Source organism: Crassostrea angulata, chromosome 9, assembly GCF_025612915.1.
Source record: "Crassostrea angulata isolate pt1a10 chromosome 9, ASM2561291v2, whole genome shotgun sequence".
In the NCBI taxonomy this organism is placed as follows: Eukaryota; Metazoa; Mollusca; class Bivalvia; order Ostreida; family Ostreidae; genus Magallana; species Magallana angulata.
The window spans coordinates 13,534,819-13,547,091 of record NC_069119.1 but is presented as its reverse complement, the minus strand read 5'-3'; the positions used below and the strand labels follow the sequence as shown (position 1 = coordinate 13,547,091).

Here is a 12,273-nt window from a genome sequence, read left to right as displayed (position 1 = left end):
CAAACGACGCCGGGACGCGAAAAGAATTAAAGATTATTACAACCGACTGGAACTTGTGAAACAGCTGCCGTTCCAGCACTTGAGTCCAGAAGACATTCAAAAATAATTTAAGCCTGTTGCAATTCAAGACCACATGACAACGTTGAGAAATCAAAATAAAAGGCTAAAGAATGTCGTTAGCAATCTAAGCACCGACTGCTACGATTTGGAACAGTGTCTTAAAGACCTAAAGCAAAGACAGACCATCGCTAACCAGAAGATATCAGTCTTAAACGACATCATCACCTCTCAAGAATACGACATTGCGGCCTTAAGGAAAAACTCAAGTTCAAGAAACCGAATTCACAACACTCCCGCACACCGGAAAATAATCAACAGCAATTTTACCAGTCGGTCAAAGGCCGCGTGCACCCAGCAATCCTCATCGGTGAGCTTTGAGACGAGGACGTCTCATTTTCCGGAGCGAGAAGGAATTATCATGGAGTGAAATTTTAATGAACTATAATTCAAGACATTTTGTATGAAACTTCAAATTCACATTGCTTTATTTGGTATCAATTTGCTATAATATCTTTATCGCATTTTGTCTTTCAAAACATTAATCAAAAAACATTTGTTTACGTAAGGCGTAATTGCTTAATCGTTTTTAATTAACTCTTAACTTTGTGGACTTGATATTATTGACTCACTCAATTTGAAGTTTTACTCCGTGTCATCTGTCACTTATGCTTATAGTGCTAATTACTATTGTTAACTATTCTTATTTATATCATTTGTTCATTATTATCATCAGAGAGAGAAGAATTAGGCTTCGGATTGTTCGGTAGTAGTTTTTGGATTTCCAGAATTCACCCTACCGACCTAAAGTTCAAATAAGGTGCTTTTTACCATCTAGAGCATTTTAGTCTTATTGTCGCCGGATATATAGAAATAACGATATTTCTAACACGCAGGCCTATTTGATTACCTACCGTGGTCAGTCATTTTAAGAGAGGTCACGATGAAACATTTCACATGTAATTTATTTTTAATTAAGGTCATTAATACATTTTTTTTCAGTCCGCAATATCTTTTGTGCACTACACTTGATGATAACGTCAAATTGTTCATGTCGTAATTTTTTAATTATATAGGGTTACAGATATATACGGTATGTCGGTATTTATATACATTTATTAGAAATGTAATTAATAAATAAAATAATCATTAATATATTCATAATTGATATGATATATTTCATATATGTAAGGACAGAAATCAAACAGCATCCATACATTCTGAGAGGTCATTGTGATTTTTGTTACAAGGGCCCATTTTTTTTATTCTGGCGATCATTTCACTTTGATGAAATGATATACAATTTAAATTGTATACACTGATTTTACTTATAATAACTTGGTCTAGATACAAATTGAGTTAATGTGTCTTCATTCCCTGGCGTATCATAGATCATGTGGGTGACGGAGTTAGGTTCATAAGTTATGATAGCACGTGTGATAAACGTCGTATTCAGATGGCTTATTTGAATAATAATAAAAATATTTTTGCTAATAATTTGATTGCCTGACGTCATGACGTCAGGCATATCTAAGGTTTAAAAGTTGCAATCTCCGAAACAGTGCAGACAATGGGACAAGCAATATCATGATATTTCACAAAAAAGATTAACCGATGCATGTTTAAGATGTCAGCATTTACATTCACAATTGATGAAAATGTTATATGGCATGTAATAACAACAGCGAGCAAGAGTTTTCAAGTAAAAGGGACGTTCACCATGCAGTACACGTGTGTAATCCTGATTTAAAAATAGATCAGCATTCCATATTTGAATGGTGAAAACGGGGAAAGGGGGGGGGGGGGGGGTCATCGCAACAAGTTGTAACATATTGTCTATTACGGTACAATGTAAGTAATAATTGGCGTTGAATTATCATTATTACAAGAGAGTCATCAGTTTAGGTTAAAACAAATATATATTTATACAAATGGAGGAACTAAATCGCCAAAGCGGGGTGTGACCCGATTTTCGTTCAGTTGGGCGATTTCATTAATCTTGAAAAGGGATCATAACTCGCATGTCTTACTAAACGTACATTACTACATTTAACAATTACTAATCAAATGTGTTTCTTAATTCGAAAGATTTCTTCCAAAACATCCGAACAAAAGTATAATATACATGTATATAGCTGTTACAAAACAAATGTCAAAAATTCATCTGACCCCCTCCCCATGGCTCTTGGTAATAGCAGGATTTCGCGCCATAATGTCTCATTCATAGTTTTTGCGCGCGAGTTGACGAGTTCGTTAATTGGGATCATGCGAATACCCCAGAGCACACCATGTGTTTACATCACAGGCACGTAGCATCGCAGGAGTTGGGGTGTGGGAGGCTGCTTCCCCCTCCCCACTTTTTTGGCAGCTGGCACTTTTCTTAACTTTATAGGATAAATGGAAATATCATGGATTCGCACCCCCCCCCCCCTCCACTTTTGTAGGAGCATGCAATAAATGAAACTGCAAATAAGGAATTCTAATTGAATTGACGTTACAGTTAGGGTTTTTTTTCATGAATTTGAGAATTCACCCTTTTTTAATTGCTTGTCAAGATGATTTTGATTAAGCTGCCCACACACATTCAAAATCAAAACGTGTTTGTATACCCTTTCATATTTCATATGGTTGGAAATTTTTAAAAATGCCTTTTAGTTGATTTCGCATCTTAATTAATATAACAAATACATGTACAAATAAAAAAAACGACTTTTTACTCTCCAGTTTTCAAGCTTACATAAACTTATATGATATGTGTACATTCCTAAAAAAAAGAATTAATAAAATAAATGAATTTCAATTGATTTACATGTTCTAGATCGAGGAAAAGACTGACATTTCGTCCTTAATTTGCATAAATTTATGATCAGCAGCGAAAATTAAAATTCATTTCTGATAAGATAGCCTAATTGATACATGCATGCTTCTATTGAATAATTTTGTTTAGTCAGGCAAGCTTTTTGGAAAGCTTTTACTTGTGAATTATAACGTTTCAGGTTACATTTAGTGATTGCAAATGATAAAAACCGCAAAAAATAATTTACAGAGAAACACGGAATGTTTTCAGCTAATGGTGACGGAGTTTGGGTACTATATATATATATATATATATATATATATATATATATATATATATATATATATATATATATATATATATATATATATATACTAGGGATGTAAACGAGTACCCGGTTAACCGGGTACTCGATCGAACGTCCGAGTATCGAATACTAAAATCGGTACTCGGTTACTCGGATATATATTTTTTAATATTTCTAAGTTTATTTAATAATGCATTAAAACATCGTTTTAAAACTGAAAATGTCCATTGCACTTGTACATACAGTAATTAGGATTTCCTATGCCTCTAAATATGCTAAATGACCGTTATCGCCCGTGGCAGTGTTTATATAGTAATTATCGTGACCAAGCATCTGTTACCTAGCTTTTCTCACCTTTGGCTGTCTTCTACCCTTATTTTTGGCTTACTTTAATGATTTGTTTTCATTGAACATCGTTGATATAGTCTATTTTATAAATTAGATAGCCCACAGTAGAGAAATTAAACAGACTTAAAATGCCGCCACCGACTTCAAAGGTCTGGAAATACGAAGTGCTATAATTCTTACAACAGAAACACACTTACGGGGAAACCTCCCATTAGATCATGTGGTTTTTTTTCTACAAAAGTGACCAAGGTTTTACAGTTATCAATGTACTTGTTCATATTTATTTACACTTTAACCGAGTACCCGGGTACTCGATCGGAAAAACGTCCGAGTAACCGAGTACTAAAAATTGACCGACTTGACATCCCTAATATATACTATACTATATATATATAAATAAAACTTAAATAAATGAAAACACAAAGATCGAGTAAAACATAAGCGCTTTCATTTTCTTCAGATGTTTTACAATACTAACATGGTAACGTTTGTTATGACGTCATAATAGTTTAACGGCGTCTTCAAGTCTCTGAATGACGTCATATTTTCCCGTATTTTTAGATAGGAAATAAGAGACGGAAATGTATATAACAAAGCACTGGAAAAAGTACCAGGACGACTGTATTATTGTTTGGAATTCCGAAGACAACAATCTGTCAGTTTTTAAAAATATATTAAATGAACTTAATCCAGATATCAAATTTACAGCGGACGAAAGCCTGAATAGAATTTCATTTTTAGATATTTTGTTGACCAAACAAGACGAAGTCATTATGACGGATGTATACTACAAACCTACGGATACTCATCAGTATTTACACTTCAACTCATGTCATACACGACATACGAAAAGAGCAATACCGTATAACCTGTCTAGACGAATATGCACAATCGTTAACGACGAGTCTGTCAAAATATAGAGATTACAGGAATTAAAAAAGTATCTTTAAGAAACAAAGTTATCCGGATAAAATTATTGACGATGCTATTGAAAAAACCATGAAATTAGAAAGAAGCTCCTCAATCCCGTTCAAAACAACAATAAAAAATCGAAGATATTGCCACTGGTTACCACCCATAATCCCAGAAATACTAACATCGCCCCGATTGTTCACCATCTAAACGGCGTCTTGAAGACTGATAATTATATACAGGTTTGTTAGTGAATCAAGACTGGTGGAAGTATTCGCTAAAGACGAAGAATAATACTCACCAGTTTCATAACAAGCTCGGTGACTTTAACTTAAGAGATCGACTGAGCACAGTGAAAGTTCAAATGCTAGTAATTATAAAGTCACATATCTTAGATATACCCCATATCTACGCTTGTTTTAAGGTGGCATAGTGTCCATATTGTGACATACTTCCTATCGAATTAAACAAAAAAAAAATTCAAGTTTAATTAAAGCTGAGGCCTACCTTTTTGAAACATTTCAAAACAAATTTTTGGTCACATATTGTAAAATTTTGAAATTCTAAACCGGTGAAAGTATTTTGAAATTGATTACAACGTATTTTCATCCACAATAATATCGACACGTGTCCCATAATACCTTAAAGATGAAAACCGCTCGTTGATAGCCACTGTCCGCCATATTTCTCTTTCATCACTGCTGTCCCTACAACCCTTATATAAGGCACAGCAGTCTATACAGTTCAACGAACTTTGCTGCACACAGGTCTCACCTGTTTGAACGTATATCTCGCCCCGCTGTGTTACTCGGTCGTGATGAAAATATCAAATTTTACGCACTTGTTCAAGCCAGGAGAAAATTTACATCAAAAATCCTTGTCAATGCTTTATTTACAAACAGTTTATGCACATAGAATAGGAAATAAATGCATAAAATCGAAAGACCACGGAAGGAATACTACACGCAGGCCACGAGTTTCAGGTGTGCAATCGGATGTAACGAAATCGAAGGGTTTATATACCAGGTACCGTGGTGACCATGATTATTAGCGAGCGGTGTTCAGCTCTAATTAAAGCCTCTAAAGCGAAATCTCTTTAAACACCCATGCGAATGTTTTGTCATTTAAATTTTAGACCACGTGGTTTTATTTGACCTTTACAGTCCCTGTCTCGAGTTTATAGTCTATTTCATAGAATAAAGGTACATGTACATCTACTTGTAATCAAATATAAAATCTAGACGTTTATTGGTTTTAAACTTTATTCATTATTTGGTGGATAAAATGAGTTCTAGAAACAAATGTTAGAATAGAAATAATAAGGTTATTTCTGCTGTTGCACGATTAATATGTTTAGTAGCGATTTCCCTAAGGATTAATTTTCGACCGGCGCCTGACTTAGTAATACATGTAACATTGACAGTGAAAAAGCCTTTACTATTCTATGCAGAATTTTCCTTGAAAATGACTCTATATTCTACGGTTTTATACAAAACAGACACCCATTCATTTTAAAGACAAAACATGGTATTGCACACCTTAAGCATTAAACATTGCTATGATTTTATTAACCAATCCAATGTTTACATTTTCAACCACGTGAAGAGTGGTTGAACACGAACGATAACTCTGTTCTGAATATCATAGTTTAATTTTAAATAACTGTTAGATGATGAAATAAGACATACATCTTAATAGATCTTTTAACATAAATCAAAGTATGGTATAATATGAGAAAACGACTAGTTCTTACGTATTTTGAGAATATTATCCGAACACATATACTTCCGCTCGAAATTTCACAGGAACTGAACAAATCTCGGGGAAGTCTCGTGAATTTTCATTCGAGCACCTCTAGATTTATTACATACCCAACAACAATAAAGAAAACATTACGAACACATTTGCTGGGGCGTTAGAGGTCTGTGTCTATAGGGGTTGATGGAAGAAGCGGTACTGATAGAGAAGTATGGCGGACAATGCCTATTTACTAGCGGTGTTCAGCTTAAATTCATATACTGATGGATTACGGAGATTGTAAACAAAAAATTCAATCTCTAAAATGTGCATGTCGTACTTGTACTTACGAGACGCAGCAAGAGCCGAAGCCACCAACACTCCACTCAGAAGGACACGGTTATTTGTTGTCATGGCAACAGTATTCATCATCATGAATGAAATCAAAGTGGATATCATTACATACTTCATCAGGTCTTTCATCGCTGGATTTGTTAATCTACGAAAACGTACATGGAATTAAGGTACTGCATATTCTTAATTTTACATGAATTTCAATGTAGTAAAAAAAAATCTGATCCTCGATTTGTTCCTTGTCCTTGTGTAGCGATGTCCGTGAGCGGATCAAAGGATCTGATTTTATTTAGACTGATTTTCATTTCCGCGGTTTAACCATTTTTAATCAAATTCCAAGGAGATAAAATCGCGATTATCAAACCATTAAAGTTTCCTTTGTTATCATTTGTCCGGAAAATAAAAGCGAGGTTTTAATAACCTCGGTAAGTACTTTTTGCGATGTTACGGCGACATTAGTCTTTTGCGTCTAAATAAAAAACTACCGTATTCATTTGCATAACGAATCGATTCTATGCTTTTTTTTTCAAAAGAGCAAATCGATCACGTTAGATAAAACAAAATGAAAATATTCTCATTTGTTCAGCAGGGGTGAAACATAATTGTTCAGCATATGGATGATTTACGATATTGATATTGTCAGGTATAAAGAAATAATTTACCACCGAAATAATCCACACCCCCCTCCCAAAAAAAACAAAAAAAAACTATAACAAACATCCAATGGCATTCCATTCTCCATCAGCAACCCTCCCCCCAAATATAACTTAGAAATAAATAAAAATTAATCAAAAACCTGATTATTCCCACCATAAATCCTCGTTTGCCACGGGTACATACAGTGACGACGAAGTATCAAGTGACATTGATAAATTGTGTTATAGGTATACGTAAGTCGATTATATTGGTATATGTACATGTAACATCCCTTAAGGTTTTTCAATAACCCCTTGGTTCGATTATAGGTCAGAGACATGGTATGTTGAAGTACTAGTTACTTCCACAAAGGCTTTTCATTAACCATTAAAGGGTACCTGCAGTGTCTCTTCCCTCTAGCCATCTTTCTCCCGGGAAAGATGGCTATACACATGTAGCAGCCCCCCCCCCCCCTCCCGGAAAATGACTACAGGTAACTCTCGATAGCTCGAAGTCCATGGGACCGAGGAAAAACATCAAGGTTTCAACAGCTCGAGTTTTCAAGAGTTCGAAATTTTCCGGGATTACCGACGGGTTTTAAAATTAGTCTAACCGGATGTTATGATTAAGCCATTTATTCGGCTTCGGCCGATCACTATTGTGTCCATATGAGGCATCCGGCAAAACTGGATGGTTTCCATACAAAGCGAGTTATCTAGCATGGGTCTAAAATATTTGTTTGACGAAACTTGTTCAAATCAATGTAAAACATACAAGATAATTGAGTGTAGAATATTAGATAATTATTTATAAACAAAGTTTGATGTCATCTTTTTCGACATCTCCGAAGAGTAGGTTATATCAACACCTTGTGGATAATTTTTTTTTGCAAACTTATCTTAGGAGACCGATTAATTATACTTCAAAAAAATTTATAAGTATTTTTCGAACTTCATCACACTCTTTAAAAATTGAAAAAAGTCGACACAACAAGGTGCCAAGAAATGAAAGATTTTGCAATCATTGTAATAAAAAAGATTAAGAAGATGAGTTCCACTTTATACTCATATGTCCTTTTTACACTGAATTACGAAAGAAATATATAAAGAGTTTTTATTACAAAAAAAAACAAGTGTTTTTAAGCTAGCTAAACTTTTAAGTGTTAACAATACTAAGGAACTCAATAATTTAGGAAAATATTTATCTAGCGCTTCCAAAATGAGAGCGCAGCATTGTAATAATACTACAGTTTAAGCTACCTATACATTTATGTTCATTCATATCTTAAGATATGTACATGATTATATTGTCTTAATATGTCCACTCACTTACTGCACATTGCACATTTGTATATAATTTTATATGTATTATAATTTGTATTCCAATGAGTTGTAAAGCTCAAGGATAATGAAAAAAATGAATTGGCAAATGCTTCCACGTGCGCACACATTCCGCTTGCATAAGTAGTTCTTATAAAAACTTGAATAGCAAGTTATGATGGCATTCCATGTTTTTCAGTCGCATTAAATTATTTTAATACAACTCTTTCTTTGTATACGTGTTAATGCTCTTTGAAGAGCCCTACTCAGTATTCTGAAGACGACGAAGAAGAAGAAGATACATTAAAATTTAATAATTACGTTAAAAATATAAAACTAGACAAGGAGTTTACGAACGGATTTCCCCAAATTTATTTCGAAATTAAATTTGTTGACGTGTTGATAATGATGAAATTATGGTGTATAGATTCAAAATATTCTATATTTTGTAAAAATACCGTACTTTTTAAAATTATTTTACATCAAACTGATCATGTTGATTGCTTCTACATGTAGCTATCAATATATCATTATTGCCGATCATTCCTTTAAAAGGAATACTTGTTTAGTGCTAACCTTACGCACGTGCCTAAACAACATTTTCTTTTCAGTAAAATATACAGAATTGGATGTTTTTAAAACTAAATACAAACAACTATTGAATAAATTCATCATAATTATTTATTCTATGCATCATATCAAGACCATATTACTCAGTACTACTGGACTTCGAGACGATCGACATGTCATAAATGAGATAACTGAGTATCACCCATTGTTCCCACTGTACGGGTCCTTCCCCAGCTGTAAGAACCTGTTCAGCAATGATCATAATAATGATAATGATATTGATAAGCATAATTTTTACAGTTTTATAATTCTAAAATTTGACCATGGCTCAATATTATCGTTTCGTCTCAATTATTTTCTCATTTTCATTGGGTCTCCAAATTATCGTAAAAGGGTTGGTGTTAATAATAGATTGGGTATCGGTATGGTCAATCATCAAACAATTATCACCTTGCATGACAAGTATGGCCTGAATAAACAACCCCTGACACGGGTCCTGCGTCTAACGCCTGGAGCCATTTAAATGACCAAGTAGGTGTTAATTAGGTATAGCGCTTGGATATACACGGCGACTTCGAGGTATCGAGAGTAAAAAAACTATAGTTTATGAACAGCGGGATCCCTGACTTCGAGAGATCAAGGGTTTCGAGAGATCAAGAGTTCGAGAAATCAAGAGTAAATTTGCTTAGCTATATAGGGGGGAAATCGGGACCCTAGACTCACTTCGAGCGATCAAGAACTTCGAGCGATCGAAGTTCGAGCCTTTGAGAGTTACCTGTATATATTAGATCTTCACCCACGGGGAGCCGGCTATATTTTGGGTTTTCCCCCTTTTTATAGCCAGATTACCCCCACGGAAAATCTCTTTATATGTAGTAGATCTTTCCCTGTGTTACATTCCGGTCATGTTTATGGTGGACCATTCGTGGCAATAGTTTGACATATCTGTGATGATATTCATTTGATTACTCATAATTAAGGGCAATAAATACATTAATACATGATATAAAATTAAGGTTTTTCCATACCTGGTAAGAACGTTAACGAAGCCACGTTTTACACTACCCTTTATTTCACCCTTTGTTACTATGTTTTGGAACACCTTTGATAGTTTTACTCAGATTTCGAAATACCGCGGATATTTTTGTTTAAGGAGGCCGATTTGGGTTTTTTGCGGAAAAACTACAATAGCATAACTCTTTATTTTTTAACCATATGTAATTTAAACCAGCTCTAGTTTATTTGCGAAGGTTCATGAAAATCGACCGTCTGGTTCTTTTTAGGGACCATCTCAAAATAGAGGTACATTTACTATAGGAATATATCGGAAACTTTCATTTTCCGCACATCAAAGCAGTTTAAAAAAATACTACAATAGCTTTTTTTCTCAAATTGTTATATATGATTAGCAATATCATTTCCTACCTAAGTATATGTAAAAAACACAAAATTCTACCGTCTGGTTTTTAGTGGGGGCCATCTCAATATATTATAATGCACCAAATTTTGCTATATATTTGGATCATCACGAATGATGATTGGTATAATAGATTCATTCCAAAAATGAGTAAAATGTCTTCGAGGATAGCATCATTCTGTATATAAAATGTCAACAGCGTACAATTTTTACTTTTTCTTTTATGTTATTTCTTATAACGTACTCCTACAAAGCTTAATTTTATCATAACGTTATAATTGTGCAATGGCAATGCTCTCTACCTCACAACGTAAAAATCGTGTTAAAAATAAAAATTTCCTTTAAAAATCTAAATATTTTTATCTGTTTTTTGTTTATTGTGTTCAATTTTATAAATGATATCGAAAAAAAAATCATAAGAAGTATAAATCAACTGTATTATATTAGAATGCGCAAAAACATGCGCAATGCAAACTAAAGTCGGCCTCCTTAAATCGATGCATTTTTACGGCTTGGATTTTGACGTTATAACATGGACATATATCTTTTTAGAAGACGTCACAATACGTTTGAGCGTCAAAAGTGCGCCAGTTTTGAGATGGGAGAACTTCGATAAAGCTGGATAAAGTTTTTCATATGAAAATATAAACTAGTTGTTTACCAAAAATATGATGAAAACAACAATACTTGGCAAAATATGTATCACATTCGAGTCAACTTTTTACTTCGCTTGATGGGGTTCAAAATCAAATGAAATTTAAATTTTAGATTGTGAAATGTATTTCAAACTAGACAGCTCATTACATTTCATATACTGAGAAAGGTAGGTTGCTCTAATTTTATCAACAGAAAAAATTCTCAGATATAAACCATCACTTGAAACTATATGCACATGTATTACAATTTGTAAATTGACAAGAATACATACAAGAAAATTCCCTAAGAAACATCTACTAAAAAAGGTCCTTTATACGTGGAATTTTAAAGTTTACGTTAAGTTTCGTATACAGCGAAGAATGTCCTACGGTGGTTTAATTCAATTCTTCAAGTTAAATATAAAGTTTCATAATAGACTACAAAGTTTCTTTAAATTCTATTGAACCATCTCTGAGAAACATTTGAACGTACGCATGATATATTTTACTCATTTCTTTTTACAAAATTAAAACGTAAAAAAATTGCAATTCGTCAATTTTAAGAGAAATTTAAGGAGAAAGATACTTTAGTTATTTTGAGGATTGAACCCGCCGGGTCACCTAATGAGAAACAGTTCTCATCTCAGTAATCAAGTCATCGGGACAGTCGCTGTGAAGCAGATGAGTGTATATCTTGCAAATCGTGTATTTTATCAGATAATTACCTTAATAAGTTCAATGTATGCCATGATACATATTTTCAATATTCAGCTTTGTCTATCAATAAAAAAAAAATCGGCAAAACGAAACTTAACCTGTACAGATGAATGCATGCATATACAAACTCGGGGTTAAAAACATTGATTTTAAATCATATCCTTACTGGATTTCCCTAAATATTTTTTTTTTATAAAATTTGAACCAAACACGGGAGGAAGAAACCCTACTGTGGGAGACAAGCTACTATTATAATATAGTAGCTCCACCCCCGGGGGGGCTAATATTAGGGAAAACTACTATACAAAACCGGTCAATTTTGGAGATCTGTCATGATGTGAATTTTGAATTTACCGGGTGGCAGTAAATACAAAATTCACATCATGACAACTAGTAAAATTGAATATTTGTGTTGTTGAGATTTGTGTTGTTGTTTGGTTGTGTGGGGAATTTAGCTCAATAATCCG

The 12,273-nt window shown here is 33.7% G+C and overlaps 1 protein-coding gene across 6 annotated transcripts in view; it reads right to left on the bottom strand.

Annotated features, from left to right (window-relative positions):
• The window catches only part of LOC128164347 (hemolymph lipopolysaccharide-binding protein-like), a 33,799-nt gene that overhangs the window by 19,890 nt on the left and 1,636 nt on the right, over positions 1–12,273 (bottom strand). For 2 of the 6 annotated variants that reach the window (XM_052828147.1, XM_052828143.1), the window contains exon 2: positions 6,509–6,657. In XM_052828147.1, coding sequence (XP_052684107.1) covers positions 6,509–6,641 — 133 coding nt within the window. In that variant the 5' untranslated portion in view covers positions 6,642–6,657. Of the gene's footprint in view, positions 1–6,508; positions 6,660–7,230; positions 7,269–7,308; positions 7,400–12,273 lie in introns of those variants that run through there. The other 4 variants (XM_052828144.1, XM_052828146.1, XM_052828145.1 and 1 more) reach the window with 4 other exon arrangements.